The following is a 16051-nucleotide window of genomic DNA, read 5'->3' as shown; positions in this document are numbered from 1 at the left end:
AGACATTCCACCATAGTTCGTGGTCAATGGGTAGAAAAACTTTGAAGAAGGATCCAAACATTTTCTTGGGTGGGGGTAAAAGGTGGAGCACAGTTTATCAAGAAACATCCATTTTTCGACATGCTTCTTTTACCATATCGTTCATCATATAATAATATGCTATATTACACGTTTCAGTTCTAGGCTGTGTCTTATTCATGTAATGTACTTTTGAAAATCAACTACAGTGAGAAGACTAATACAGTTTTTTTTCTTTTTTGAGATTGTTTGTAGATAATATGATTGTTTAAGTCTTCAGTAAGCAAAAATTGTGATTTACATCACCAGCAGAGCAACTTGTGTGTAACAAATGTCATAGCAACCTCACAGTAATAGGTTCACTAATACAGTGCATAATGTACTGCTGTCAGATCGAAGGACGGTCTCAGTACATTCCATGAAATTGCCAACAACTTTTTCCAAACCTTGAAAGCATGTTAAGTGTCAAATGTCTCCCATTGAAAGTAATATTGTTTAATAAATTAAGGTACAGACCAAAATTATAGCCAAGTGAAGGCATGTGTTTCAAATTCCTTGCATTTTCTGCAGAACTGAAGGTTCTTTTAAATTGAGATGTTCTGACTTCTACCCTGTCATGCTTTACTCTGCAATAAACACTCTGGTACATATTACTAAAGTTTGTGATTCGTCCTACAGGGCATAGAAGATGATGCCACATCCAGTATATTTTGAGGGTGAGCAGCTCGGTTCCATTGAAGAACATTTTGGATTGAGCGAGGTTACGTTTGTGTGGTAACAACAATGAGGTCAGGAAAAACTGTTTTTCTAATTTTTTAGTATGTGGTGCATAGCAACGGTTTATTTCTAATGCGAGGTTTTGGAAGCTAAGAGCTGTGACGCTTTCAAGGTCTTAATGTAATTAAGAATGTTGGTGATGTCCTTATGCCTCAGCTGATGTTTTTTCACTGTAACCGAGACAATGCATGCAGTGGGATTAAATATTCATACTGCCATACTCTTGGGAATGTTTATGGACATAAACTCAATAATGGTCATTGTGGTGATTTACGCAACATGAGGGTTATCATTCACTAGAAATTATGTAATGACCAAGGAAACTGACCACCTTTAGCCTGGTACCTTCTTACAGTAACCTGGCCTGAAATAATGGAATTGCTTGCTTGTTACTGGAAATGTCCATAATCTGCAATCAGTACAAAATTATTCTTGCACCGTTATAAATAGAATATAACTTAAGAATGATTTTTATGCATTAAAGCAAGGGGGAAAAGTTTGTTTACATGACATGGGTTCTCTGTTTCCGAGCTGCAGCAGTCTTTTCATTTCCAGAATTTTCTCTTGGAGTGAAAATTTCATAGCGAGTGCTCAGATGTTCTCTGTGTCTTCCTGTTTGTAGGAAATTTTAATTTACTTGAAGATTGAGACATAATGCATATATCATATCTTATGTTCTAAATGCCAGACTTCATTAAGACTTATTATTCATACCCATAGTAACTGTTCTTGGCCTTTATAGGCTAAACTCTGGAATGATTATTGTTATCACCATATTTCACTATGGACTTCATCATTGCTATTTTCCAATTTTCAGGCTTTTATTCTGAAATGTCATGATGATGGTATATACACTCTGGATTGTTGGGTTTCTGGACACTGCCTATTATCTGATAGCGTAATGTAACATTTTGAGGAGTGAATCTGCCCTTTTCTTGATGTGTAGTGGAGGTGAAGGGAATTTGTAGTCTCCATTAGAATGAGCTAATCACAATCAGTGGTTGAGATTAGGTCTTGTAACATCAGATGATGGACGAGATTCAAATGCCCCAACAATACAGATTTAGGCATCTAGTGTGAAATTCAGCTTATTTTTAAAATATACGTATGCATATTGTTTTATAGTAACTACCATTTTCAGATTTCCAGAAGATATTCATTACTCTAATATCCTCTGCCTCTTTGTTTGGTTAGGGTATGTTGGGGGGCAGGGGGTGGATTGGATTCATCTGGCCCAGGATAGTGTCCAGTTGCTGACAAATGAACACAGTGTTGTATACAAACCTGGGTGGTAGTGATATTGGAGGTGGGTGAGACGAGGGGTTACCGTTGATTAATGAACTATACTTTTAATATGATTATATATTTTACAATTAGTATTTAAATGAGTTTACCGATATGGTTACAAAACTATCATTAATTATCAAGATATACACATATAAACCCTAAAACATAAATCAATATACAGTGAAACCTCTATCCATCGTTCCCGGAACTATCGTTTTCCCGGATGCATCGTCCGTTTTGTTCGGTCCCGAATACATCCCATATAAAATAATGTTACATTTTCCCGCTTCTATCGTTCCTCGAACTATCGTTTTATCGCATCGATCGTTCAAAAAGTCCCGGCCCACAATTTTCCCGCAATGATTGTTTCTGAGAATTTAAAATGCTGGGTTTTGAGATAAATTATTACCGAAAGACGCACAATGTTATAAGTACAAAGGAAAGGCTGGCGGCACTTTTCATTCTTCTGGTTCATCTCGTTTCCAGTGGTTCAGGGTCTTCTACAGCTACGTTTCGTTGAGTTCGGCAGTAATAGTATTTCCATTCTTCCTGTCATTGTCCGCAAAGGGGGTTGGAGTGGTGAGGAAGAAGAAGACGACGAATGCGAGCCCGAAGCTTTGCCGAGTTTTGCCGAAGCGCACGCTGCATTGGCGAAAGTGAAGTCGTTCTTTTATGCGCTTAATATTAGCGAACGTGACGAGGAAAACATTTTGAACGTGGAAAGTGCTCTGTTTGGTCTAAAACGTAAAGTTTCGACAAACCAGTTGTCCATTAAAGACTTTTTTGGTAAAAAGAAGTAACTTTGAAAGAGAAACATTGTTTTTTTTTAAAATTTTAATGCTTTCCCGCATCTATCGTTTTCCCGCATTCATCGTTTTTATTTCCCACCCCCGCCGAAAACGATGCATCGAGGTTTCACTGTACTTATAACCTATATTTAACTATAACATATTCAACTAGAACCAGTACCTAATCTGATACTTCCTTACAATTGTCAGAAGTACTTTACTAACTTTGTAATCATTCTTGAATGACATTAGTGACGTTTAGTGACAGAAACCCAGACAATACTCACATACGATGACCACAGTGCACAGCATGCTTGTTAGTGTTGGCTTCCCAAATACTCATCTCGATGAATACTGCTTGATATTTGCCTTATTTTATACTAATAAAAGTATTACAACTTCCGGGGAGCGGCAGCGTGAAATCTGAATATTAGTCTCTGATTGGTGGATAGTTTGAATGACTTATGCTTTCACCGATAATTACCTCATGTTTTATTATGCATGGAGTGTGACAGTGCGTAGATTTCATAGGTCAACCTTGAGTCATTGTTAGCATTTTATCTCAAGACCACAATGTCCTGTTGGTCATTACAATAATTTACTCATTATACTAGTCATACAAAGAGGTGAAAGTCATACTGTTGAAATTTAAGGCGTGGGACCATGTTGGTCTCCAAACACAACTACCCCAACCTTAAATGAAAATCATAGCTCGTTTGGGCTATAGTTTCATCAGGTCGGTTAAGGCAAGTGCTTTTAGCTGTATTGTGAGCCCAGCCGGTAAATCTGTATGTTTACTTTTTAAGTCGTGCAGTGCAGTCATTGCAAGTGCTGGACTCACTTAACATGTTTCAACTTGTTGCGGAAGTAATTCTTCAGTTATCGGACGAACTTCCTCTGCGATTGTTGAGAGGGCGGTCTGCTTCCGCCGAAGAGGTTTCTGCGCAGATTGTTTCCTGGACGCCTTGCCATTTCACCATGCAAGCATCCTGGTGCAAGTCGCTTTATGAGGTCCTTTGCAATATTTTAATGTAAGCAAAATTATTATTAACAAATGGAGAACAGATTCTGAAGGTTGAATTTGCTTCCTCACGATATGTCTGTAATTGTTGGCTTTCTTCATTCGAGATCAGCTGAGGCAACTTTGGTGCAATCACATGACCAGAAGTTTAGGTAAAATTTGAGTAACTGTCCATAACTGGAAGTAGTATAAAACTTTTGGAAAAATACTACACATGAATATTAACTTGAAACTCGATGCCCACCTTGGATTTCTTGAGAGATGACAGGTATCCAAATAGGAGTTAAATCCAAACTAGGCTGGCTGATGGGATTGGCGAGTAGTGCCATGTGTGCAGCCTCCTTGTATTTTCTGTAGATGGTATTGGGTTCAGTTAATAATACTCTGGCCCCATCCCAACAGACATGATGATCTTCTTCGTACGCATATTGGGCCAATCTGGATTTCTCCAGCAGGCCCTGTCTGGAATTATATTTGTGTTCTTTTAAGCGTACCTCCAGAGGTCTGCTGGTTTCGCCGATATACCATCTACCGCAATCACATGGTATTCCATACACACACTGCCTAGTCTGTCTCTCGGCTGTTTTTGGTCTCATGGAACTTTATAAACCACGGAGAGTGTGTCCGGTTTTAAAGATTGTCCTGATGTTGTATCGGTTCCCAATTCTTCTAAATTTTTCAGAGACACCTCTGACATATGGGATAACCGCCGTACCCAGAGGCGTTTTGTCAGGAGAAGGCCGGATGTTTTTTTCGGACTTAATAACAGATTCAATTAAATGTCGGGGATACCCATTCAGAGATAGATCATGTTTGATGTTCTGAACTTCTCTGTTAAAATTGTTTTTTTCTGGACATATGATGTTAGCTCTATTCACCAGACTATAAACCACTCCCCTTTTAACGTAGAGTGGGTGATTAGATTTGAAATTTAAATATCGACCAGTATGTGTGGGTTTCCTATAAACATCCGTAAGTAAATTAAAACCATTCTTCATGACTAAAACATCCAGGAACGGAATAGTACCATTATTTTCCATCTCCATGGTGAATTGTATTGACGATCTGAGACTGTTAAGATGGTGAAAGAATTCCTGCAATCTCGCTGGACCATGCGGCCAAACCACAAAAGTATCATCCACATATCTCAACCAAGTGGCTGGTTTGTGATCAGTTGTGTCTAAAGCCAGAGTTTCAAAATACTCCATATAAATATTACTAACGACAGGCGACAACGAATTCCCCATCGCCATTCCCTCCTTTTGTTGATAGAATCTTTCTTCAAATTGAAAGTAGGTAGTGGTCAAACATATCTCTAACAGTTCCACCAAGTCATCAACCTGTAATGATGTCCGGTCCGATAAGGTAGAATCCGTACGAAGTTTTTCCTTGATGATACACAGGGCCTCTTCCACTGGTACGTTGGTAAATAGGCTGACTACATCGAAACTAACCAGTATATCTCCACTTTGAATATGGACATCCTTCAATAGTTGTATGAAATGTTCCGAATTTTTAACGAATGATTCCGTGCAAGGACGTAACAAGGTGAACCAATAGCACTCACGATCGGTCTGAGGGGGATATCTGGTTTGTGTATTTTAGGAAGGCCATACAGATAAGGAGGTTTACTGTGGTATGGTGTCAGTCTACGTTTCAGATCGGTAGCAATGACAGATTTATGCTTAGAGAGGATCTTCTGTATCTTCCTCTCCACTTGTGATGTAGGGTCCTTCTTTAGAGGTTCATAGACACCAGACTGTAACAGACTCAAAATCTTTTGTTTATAAGTAGAATTATCCATCACGGGTATTTGATTTCTCCGGTACCACCCATATCTGGGAAGCATTCCCCTATCCGCAACCTGGGGAGGCGCCCGATGGGGGACTAGCAACCTAATAAGGGTAAAAAAAAATACTGAATTAAAAATTAATTATAAGGATAAGTTAATGCTTTATTGCAAAGACAAAAAATTGCTAAACATACAACAATTTTAGTACATCCTCCTTTACTTTACATTATGTAATTTACAAATTTGTGTATTGTCGAGTCCATGAACTATTCTTCTTTTGAAAAGACCTGCGGTGATGTCAGAGCCTTGAATCCTGAGACCAGCCACTGTTAGAAGGAGTGTTTTATTCTTGTTCCTTCAACACTCTATCAACTGATAATGTTGCGTATCCATTGATTAAACATGCCAGGATGGTTATGAATGATAAATTGCGAGACTTCATTCTGTGCTTGGTTTAAAGTAACTGAGAAGAACCAGGAAACTGGAGATAGCCGATACGAACATGTTAGTTTACTGCTATTGGATGAAACTGATATTTTGGGAGTGTTTTAAGAGGGGGCTGGAATTGGATGGAATTCTTTTTAGATTATGGTGCCACAGAGTTTCAATAATCTCACAGGCCGCTTCGAAAGGCGGATGCTAAGGTTGTTATGAATTGTGAATGGGACAGGGTGAATGTGCAAATGGTTTTTATGAGCTGGTAAGGAATTTGCCTTCGACAAGGTGGGGATTGTGTCGTACAAGATTCGAAGTGAATATCGCTTGGATAATTATAACCTGTCTGCTTTGTATTGTGGTTTTACTTTCGTTAAGAGAGAATTTTCTCTCGATTCTGATTCTGTCTCAGATAATTCGTTGAGGCGATAATTGTTCCTGTGCCCAAGCGTGATCTTAACGCTTCAGCCTGCTTGACCCTCGGTTGTCAAGGGATACCAAGCTAGGTGGGCCCCAGAAACAAGACTGGTCACAGAGAGGGAGGGAACTTCGCCCCATAGTCCACATAAAACCAGGATCATGATAGACTATGGCCGCCAGATTCGGAGTATTTCGAAAAAGCATTCACGTACAGGCGACAAGGGGTGATTCCCGGACTTGTGTGTTGGGCGTGGGTCTAACAATTGCTGACTGTTAGATTAATAAATTGTTCCGAAATGTGCGTGTCCTCTGACTGGGACAGAATATTTGCAACGAACTAAGCTGGACTAAGCGCAATCAAAGGTAAAAGACAAATGACTTGCTCTTATGCTCATTTGCTCTTTAACGTGATGCATGCAATATAAGCATATGTCTATGTGGGCTAATAGGATAGGTGAGAATTATATTTTTCATATATGCCTACAATTTGAATGTTATCATCCTGTTTCAGTGGCTGGCTTCTAACTTGTATCTTCTCACTTAGCAGTTCATATCGGGCGTGTCTGCGTAGGTACTGGTTCATTTGTCGTGCAGTGTGTTGTCGAAGTATCCACTCCTCGAAGATGTTAAGTTAACCCTTCAGCGTGGGAGCATTTAAATCCAAAGTCTATACTGTGCTGCTGTGGGAGGAGTTTCTGCTTGGGGATTTAATTTTGAGCTGAAAGTGCATCATTTTACTTATATGGGCACAACTTCCCTAATAATTGATGAATTTTAGTGAAACTTTGAACAAAATGTTCACAACACACTATGCTACAATTGCCGACAAATTGTTCTCTTTGTCCTACATAGTTGTTTATGTTCTCCCATGTAAAAGCAGTAGGACGTGCCACACTCGGTAAACTGCTCCCACTTTGTTCACCGTCATTGTATTCATTTTCAGATTCGTCACATGTAAGAAATTCACGCACAGGTAAATCATCGATTACACTTGATTCATCATCTGAATCGAACACTCTACTTTCGGAATCAGTGAGAGGTTCATCTACACTTCTAGCAATGTCTTGAGGAGACCAAAAACGCCTGCTACTCGAAGCCATATTCACGGCTGACTGACGGCAGATATGTACTTTAGAAGTCTGTTCATACCAAGGGTAAGAACAGAGAATTCATTGTCTAAGGTTGTTGACATCATATACCGTTAGAAAGCTTGGAATGTGTCCTACACAGCCGTCGTAACCTTAACTATATTACTCCATTCGTCTTCCCTAGAGAGAGCCACAAAGCAGAGGCTGAATGCAGTTGAGTACAAAAATCGATCTATATTTCAAAGTCGAAAAACACTGGTAAAATCGATCTGTCTGAGTCATGTTATATATCAATCGATAGCCAGCTTTTTTCTCTACACGGCTACTGGATCCAGAATACATAAAATACAAGGTCAGTCGCTACGAAGAAGGAGAAGTCTTAGCGCGCATTATGCGAGCAGTGCTCGGCACTCCACGCCATGGGATGAATACGTCATGACGAGTAATGTTCGGCACTCCACGCTGAAGGGTTAAGTTAGGTTTGTGTCCACTGTCCAACATAGTCGCTATCCATTCATGTTTGTTTAAAAGTTGAGTGACAACAGTATTGTCACACACATTGTTCACTTTCACTCCACTAACCAATCCTCTTACTTTCTTCATTGAAGTGCACATTTTATTTGTTTTTACTTGCATTTCTACTCTTCAAATCCTGGACCTGCATCTGTTTTTTGATAAGTTTGTTGGGTTTTTTTTTGGTCTTGTATTTCCAGAATGTTTTTTCGTTTCAGGGCTTCCCTGCGTATAATATTGGTTATATGCGTCTGGTGCCAGTCGTCTTTCTACTTGGTTAATAGTTCCTCGTAGATTTGCCAAATCAATGTTTACCACTATCTTCCACTCGTCATTGGTCAAAATCACGTCTTTCTGTTTGATGAAGAGCGTGTTGTACTTTAGGTCAGTGTTTTTTTCTTTTTCTTTCTTTCTCTCTTTCTTCTTCTTCTCTCTTTTCGTTGGTGCCACTGTGGCCTTTCGAGTGACATCATGGCCGACTCCGACAGTCTGCACAGGCGCAGTGTCACTCTGGTTCGTGCCTCCTCCTTCAACTGATGTATTACATGCAACTTACCCTACCTGCTTACTGGTGGAAATTTAACTTTGTGCAAAGATGCTCTACTCGTCAATTGTGTCCTGTCTCTGGACTAATGTTCGTTCACTTAGTTGTTGTTGTGGTCTAGCGCGGCTTCTTGTAAGTGGGGGTCCTTGAGGTGTCGTCTCGAGCGAGGCGAACTAGAAGGTTCATAGTCTGCAGTCTATTTCTTTTGGTCTCATGCTCAATTGCTGGGAGGGGGTTCTTTCTATCTCCCGTCTGAAATTTTGTATTTGCTGGACAATAACAATAAGTTTTTCATTCTGGTATCTTTCTATTAACAAACTACATGCAATATCATAGCCATTTTCATTTAAAGGAATGTGCTGAATTATTCTCTTGGCATCTCCATTAACCGCTGATAACAAATAATGAAATTTTTGTATGTTTGAAATTGTATTATTTCCCACAAGTGACAAAAATGTATCCTTAAAGGTAATCCACTCACTTATATTTCCATTGAAATGTGGCGAGGACAATTGTGGTAGCTTCACTTGAACTACTGGTTCTGTTGGCACAATATTCATTTGTTGAGATTGACTATCTTTCAACCTTCTTTGTATGAAACTCAGTCCTTTCTTTATCACTAGTAACATTCTCTTCTAACAAGTCTAATTCATCCTGGATCTCATTAAATTTGTTCCAGTTTTCCTGTAATAAGGTTAATCTAACTTTGAGTTGTCCACTATCAGTAGCATCTTCCCCTGATTTTACAAAATTTTCTAATCTAATAAATGCTCCCTTGCCTTTTTACTTTACATTCCGCCCCCTCCGTCTGTGCCTTGTTCGGGCCTCCACCGCCTGCAGCCGTGTCTCGAACTCGCTCAGGACCTCGGTCTTCTGATCCACATCCGACAGCACGCCCTTTAGCTGTCCGTCGAAATTGTCGGTGATCCTCTCCTCCACTTCCACCTCAGGGCGCTTAGTTCTTTCGAAAACTGTAGCTTAGATTATCCTGTAGCTGTTGCTGGTTGTTGCTCAGCTCCTGCAATTTTCCCAGTATTTCCTGCAGTACAGACTCCATTGTTGACAATCCCACTTCTGACACCAGTGTGACGTGGATTGGTAATTACGACCTTGATTGTCAACCCTTGAATTTTGGGGTCTGCTGCCTTGAATCTGATCTGACTGTAAAAGCTTTTTACACGCTCAAAACTTTGCTGTCCTGCGGCTCGCCCAGGAATGCGACTTTGTTTATCATCCCCCTCCCAAGATGTTGGCAGATGCAGACCAGGCAGCCTGGAAGTCAAGCGGCCCCACCCCTCCAGGCGACACGTCACATTACATATCATTAATTGACAACATGCATGGAAGTGCACATCACATAGTTTATTTGTGTTTGTACACACTCGCATTTCTGGTCTTCTCATCCTCGATCTCCAGCTGTTTTTTAATAAATTTCTTCATTTTTTCTTGTTTTGCTGTAAATGTGTTTTGTATTATGAATAACGAACACTCAGTTATGCCTACCGTGTAATCTGCTACCTTTAAAACTTCGTAGATATGCGCCTACAACAAAATATTTCAACATAAACAAATGACGGCTGTAAAGGCGGCCATTAACAGCTCTACGCTATTTCTAGGGGATATTAGTGTACATATTAGTAATATCAAATGAACAAATTCGTAAGTCGTTATTAAGGTCGAGTTCTTTAAGTTCATTGATTAAATTTATAGAATTTGTTATTTTAAAAGTGTTTGGTAGGTTGCAGTAATCTTTTAAGAGATTGGCTATTTTTGATGAGATTTTGTAAGCTGGTGCTGATGTCCAGTTTATCAATGGTCTGATGGAATAGGGATTTTTATGTAATTTGAGGAGTCCTGTGATTGTGGGTGAAGTTGCGCTGTGGTTGTAGTATTGGGTTTTTGGTGGATTAAAAATGTTTTTACATTTTTGGGTTACTTTTTGGATTTCTTTTTGATAATTTGGTGTAGGATTATGTGTTAATGTTGTAAATGAATTTTGGTTGATAAATTGTGAAATGTATTGTTGATATTGTTCTATAGAAAGAATGACGATAGTTTTTCCTTTATCTGCTTGTGTGATAGTAATATTTTAATATTTAATAGGAATTTTATTGTGATTATTAGACTGACAAGATTAAACAAATACACAAGAAGATCAACTTAATTATTTAATACACAGAAACATATTTATCTGATGCCATTCGTTTAGGGGGTCTTGCTTGAGGTTTTTTTGGTGTTGATGATCGAATCGAATCTTGTCCAGGTGAATTATATATTCCAAGTGCTGTTGGCTGGATTGTTTTAGATTTTTTAACAGATTGCTCCAAATCTGGATGAGGGTCTTCAACTTCTTCCTTAAAAAACACATGTTTTTTCCCAGTTCCCACAAACTGAAGATGATTGTAAGATTATAGCAAATAATTTTGAAAAGAGGTGGTTTTCCTCATTGTGTTGGTGCTCTGGGCGGTGAACACATTTAAATCATACCTCCACCAGGAAGCAGTTCATATTTCTACAGTTAAAAGCAAAAACACAGCATGGTCCTATTTGCTATTGCGGATGCAAAATATCGGTACTAATGGGAGGGTATCAGACGTAGCGTAGTTAACACCTTCCGGAGGCTTCTGTAGATAACCCGGTAAATTGTCAGCTTGCCCGAACATGAATTCGAACAGCATGTAGTTTGTTGCGTATGTGGCGTGGTGTTGTATGCGAATACAGCATATTTAGTCCAGTCCCAGTTGGATTGATCCTTATCTACTGTTATGATCTACAGGTTAGAATAGTCAGGTGTTTCCCAGTAGGGACCTAATACCTCCTCACTCGTAGTCCCATATTTAAGTCACAATCTTTCCCTTAACTACTTTAATAATATACTAAACAAAATAAAAGGTTTAATTCCCGTTAATACAACATGGGTTCCAAGTACAAAGTTATATAGTCCTTAACACTAATACAACTCTTAAAATTGTACTCGCCCATTATTGACTCGCATCTCTTCTCTACAATTACATCACCAAAGGCTTCTTTCTCCCAGAGTGATGAAAACTCATGAAAAGCTTTCTTAGAGTGTCATTCACAGGTTTAATCAAATCCCTCCATTTGACGCGGTCGTGTGCCTGGTCGGGATCGTTTCAGGTCTATCACAGCCTCGGTCTCCCTTTCGGCCGTTTTCCTTTCGCCTCGCGATTGTTCTGTCTTTGGCTCGGAGCGTGTGACCGTACCATCCGAGTCGACTTTCTCGCATCTTGTCTGCGATCGGCGCGATTCCATGCCTTCTGTGGCGGTCAGCTCGTGTTTGACCGGAGATTCATCTGAGCACCACGGTAATGTTTGTGAATGAGCCCATTACTGCACCATAGAGCAGCGTGTTGTATATCGCTGCAGGACATGACCTGCGCCTGAAGTGTAGCACCAGGTAAAGGCCTCGCTTGGCGCGTATGTAGTCTCTGCTTAGTGATGTCTAGGAATCTCGTTCCGGCTAGAGAATCTTTGGGTTTATTACTAGTTCTTGTCAGTCTCGGCAAGGTTGAGGGAAGAGTATCCTCGTATAGTTACCCTATCCAAGGTTAATGCAGAATATAAGTTACTGCAGGAACAGACTGGGCATGTAAGCAGTGTAACTTTTCTTGAATACAGAAACCTAAGACTACGTGTCACGTACCTGCACAACAAGGCAGAGGCTTAGTAACACAATAATGGCGATGAAAACTTCGTGAACGTCGCCAGCTTTTGCAACGTAGACCAACTGGGCGACAGTCGACGTGAGTACAGAAAGGTCCAGCAATCCTGCTGACGCAATCTGGGGCTTGACAGCATTATTGGGGTCCAGAGGCACCTGTAATGTGTACTGTGGGAAGCATGACAATAAATTTTGAAGAAGGTCCCAAGTCCACGCATAACGCGTTCAATCGGGTTGCTTTGCGGATGCCGAATCGGCGAGAACTTCACTTTTGAGTCCCATGCTCACCCAACACTGCTTTAGGCCGGCGTACCCTAGTAAAATAATGGCCTTTTAACTTGTTAAGGCAAGCCTTGGATGTGGCCGCTCGTAACGGATACAGTTTCACGTGTCTAGAAAACACGTCCAGACGCACCAAGACGCACTTCAGGCCATTTCTGGGATCTGCAAAGGAAATAAACATTTGTATCAGAACAGGAACTGCAATTACGGTAACAAGTATAGAAACACATGCAGCGAAAGATTATGAACGTTTTGTTATTTTTATTCTTAAATATACAATATGTGAACTTTAGCTGTTTAAATAAAACTTTAACTGTTTAAATAAAACAAAGTAACTACTTAACTAAAGGAATTCATCTATTTAACTAAACCTATTTAACCTTTTAATTACAAACTACGTAACTAAAGGGGCAGAATCATTATTTCTTCAATGAAGGACGCAAACACCACGTTGCCCATTTCTGGATTCTGCATAGGAAATAAACATTTGTATCAGAACAGGAACAGCAATTACATTTTGTTATTTTTATTCTTAAATATACAATATGTGAACTTTAACTGTTTAAATAATACAAAGTAACTACTTAACTAAAGGAATTTATCTATTTAACTAAACCTATTTAACCTTTTAATTACAAACTACGTAACTAAAGGGGCAGAATCATTATTTCTTCAATGAAGGACGCAAACACCACGTTGCCCATTTCTGGATTCTGCATATTAAATAAACATTTGTATCAGAACAGGAACAGCAATTACATTTTGTTATTTTTATTCTTAAATATACAATATGTGAACTTTAACTGTTTAAATAAAACAAAGTAACTACTTAACTAAAGGAATTTATCTATTTAACTAAACCTATTTAACCTTTTAATTACAAACTACGTAACTAAAGGGGCAGAATCATTATTTCTTCAATGAAGGACGCAAACACCACGTTGCCCATTTCTGGATTCTGCATATTAAATAAACATTTGTATCAGAACAGGAACAGCAATTACATTTTGTTATTTTTATTCTTAAATATACAATATGTGAACTTTAATTGTTTAAATAATACAAAGTAACTACTTAACTAAAGGGGCAGATTCATTATTTCTTCAATGAAGGACGCAAACACCACGTCGCCCATTTCTAGATTCTGCAATGGAAATAGACATTTGTATCAGAACAGGAACAGCAATTACATTTTGTTATTTTTATTCTTAAATATACAATATGTGAACTTTAACTGTTTAAATAAAACAAAGTAACTACTTAACTAAAGGAATTCATCTATTTAACTAAACCTATTTAACCTTTTAATTACAAACTACTTAACTAAAGAGGCAGAATCATTATTTCTTCAATGAAGGACGCAAATTCAATGTAGTCCATTTCTGGGATCTGCAAAGGAAATAAACATTTGTATCAGAACAGGAACTGCAATTACGGTAACAAGTATAGAAACACGTGCAGCGAAAGATTATGAACGTTTTGTTATTTTTATTCTTAAATATACAATATGTGAACTTTAAATGTTTAAATAAAACAAAGTAACTACTTAACTAAAGGAATTCATCTATTTAACTAAACCTCTTTAACCTGTTATTTACAAACTACGTAACTAAAGGGGCAGATTCATTATTTCTTCAATGAAGTACGCAAATTCAATGTCGGCCATTTCTGGGATCTGGAAAGGAAATAAACATTTGGATAAGAACAGGAACTGGAATTATTAGTAACAAGTATGGAGACACCTGCAGCAAAATATATGAACATTTTTGTTTTTTTTTATTCTTAATATATGTGTGAGCTAAAAACAATTTAACAAATAAAGTATTTAACTTATTTTCTAAAAATAATTTAAACATTTAAGTGAAAACAATTTAACTATTTAAGTGCTTAACATTTCTAAAATGGTATTGTCATGATTTTTACGATGAAGGATGCAAGATGAATATTATCCATTTCTGGGATCTGGAAAGGAAAAAAACATTTGGATCAGAATAGGAACTGGAAATATGGGTGACAAGTATGGAAACACGTACAGCGAATATCTCGTGGTAGGCGATCTCTAAGGATGCAGGTTTTGAAGGAATTTGTGACGAAGCTCATGGTGAAATACACTGAACTTACTCTAGTTACGTGGACTTCTATGTAAATTACACGCTTCAACCTGATTCTTCAGCATTTTTTGGGGTGACTTCTGTTTGACCCACTGTTCCATCTACCTGTCATAACCTGACCTGGTGTTGTAACTTTTATGCCGTGTGATTTTCGTCTGCACGGAATTTACAAGTCGGAGGGCGGGCTGGAAATAGGTCAAATGCAAGAATATAAAAATTACAAAGAGAACTTCAGGCTTATAGTATGCCTTCGTGGCCTATATATCATGTGTTCAGTTTATAATAAGGTAAATATAGATTTATGTAATCCAGCAATAAAAAGCAAATTAGCATACAAGTTAATGTGGCGAGTTTGTGAGTAGAATTGTACAAGAGTCGATATTTTATCAGTTATTAGGGCTCATAGTTTATCATCACCGCCACTATTGGCGCCAACACGAAATAAAAAGAAGAAATATTTAGGTGCGCGTTCTGAATACGAGATATTTCTACAACATAATTTTACACGATTGTACCAGTGCCATGTTTATAATCGATGATCATACGTAATTTTCTGCTATTCTTATAATTTCGCGTGAAACCAAATTAAATATTCTTAGCTCCAGCCGTCCACTAGTTATTGCTTTGAGACCAAAAAAAGTTCAAATGTTTTATGCGGTCGCCATGGTTTTTATTGTTTCATTCTACGAAAAAAAATTCTATAATTATTGCTTTAATAATCAATAACTTTTTTATTTATGGGATTTGCATGATTCTCGGTGTAAATAAGGATTATTTCCTTAAATGACATTTACCAGCTGATATATGGAATTGTGAAGTCTGTTACAGTTTTAGTCCGTAAATATTATTTAGACGAGTTTCGATTTCAAGGTTTCAAACCGTAAATGATTATCTGCGTTGTGCATTTCCTCATAGCAACCACCAGAGTTTACAGAGGAAACGAATGGATTGTGTACATACATATCTCATTTCCATCATTAATATTGTAACTTGCAAGACATATATTTAAGAGAAATATATCATCACTTACTGATCTTGGGTGCCGCTATTGGATGTCTCCGTCATTTGTCTAATTTGGTATAAGTACGGGCGCAATATATGTGAATACCTGCAAAATGAATTACAGAGACAAATATAAGTAAATTCAGTTGTAGTGGAACTTGTTTATTATAGTGTTCATAAGGTACAAACGTTAGGTTATGTTGAAACCTGTTTATAAAGCTGTATCTTAATTGTAGACTCTCTTTATTGCATTTCATTCTTTTAACACTAATTAATTTTTATGCCCATAAG

General features: G+C 38.2%; 1 protein-coding gene and 1 long non-coding RNA gene across 9 annotated transcripts in view; one reads left to right on the top strand and one right to left on the bottom strand.

The window, feature by feature from the left end:
• LOC110826769 (uncharacterized) overlaps window positions 1-16051 on the top strand; it is a 78652-nt gene that overhangs the window by 22801 nt on the left and 39800 nt on the right. For 4 of the 6 annotated variants that reach the window (XR_015536657.1, XR_015536660.1, XR_002542139.2 and 1 more), the window contains one exon: window positions 697-16051. This exon is cut by the window's right edge and continues 21695 nt beyond it. This is a non-coding gene — a long non-coding RNA (uncharacterized LOC110826769). The remainder of the gene's footprint in view (window positions 1-696) is intronic. The other 2 variants (XR_015536659.1, XR_015536658.1) reach the window with 1 other exon arrangement.
• The window catches only part of LOC110840965 (RAC family serine/threonine-protein kinase homolog), an 8905-nt gene continuing 6011 nt past the window's right edge, over window positions 13158-16051 (bottom strand). Inside the window, exons 8-10 of one of the 3 annotated variants that reach the window (XR_015536654.1) lie at window positions 15789-15866; window positions 14769-14943; window positions 13158-14036 (exon numbers count right to left, since the gene is read on the bottom strand). Coding sequence is in view for 1 of the 3 variants with exons in the window: in XM_087354340.1 (XP_087210466.1) it covers window positions 15828-15866 (39 nt within the window). In the remaining 2 variants the exon portion in view is untranslated. The remainder of the gene's footprint in view (window positions 14037-14768; window positions 14944-15788; window positions 15867-16051) is intronic. The other 2 variants (XR_015536655.1, XM_087354340.1) reach the window with 2 other exon arrangements.

The sequence above is a fragment of the Zootermopsis nevadensis genome, unplaced genomic scaffold, assembly GCF_977971745.1.
Source record: "Zootermopsis nevadensis isolate Lab colony 2312 unplaced genomic scaffold, Znev_1.0 Znev_ptg000023l, whole genome shotgun sequence".
Classification (NCBI taxonomy): Eukaryota; Metazoa; Arthropoda; class Insecta; order Blattodea; family Termopsidae; genus Zootermopsis; species Zootermopsis nevadensis.
Note: the sequence above shows the minus strand (reverse complement) of the source record. Positions and strands in the feature narration are given on the sequence as shown.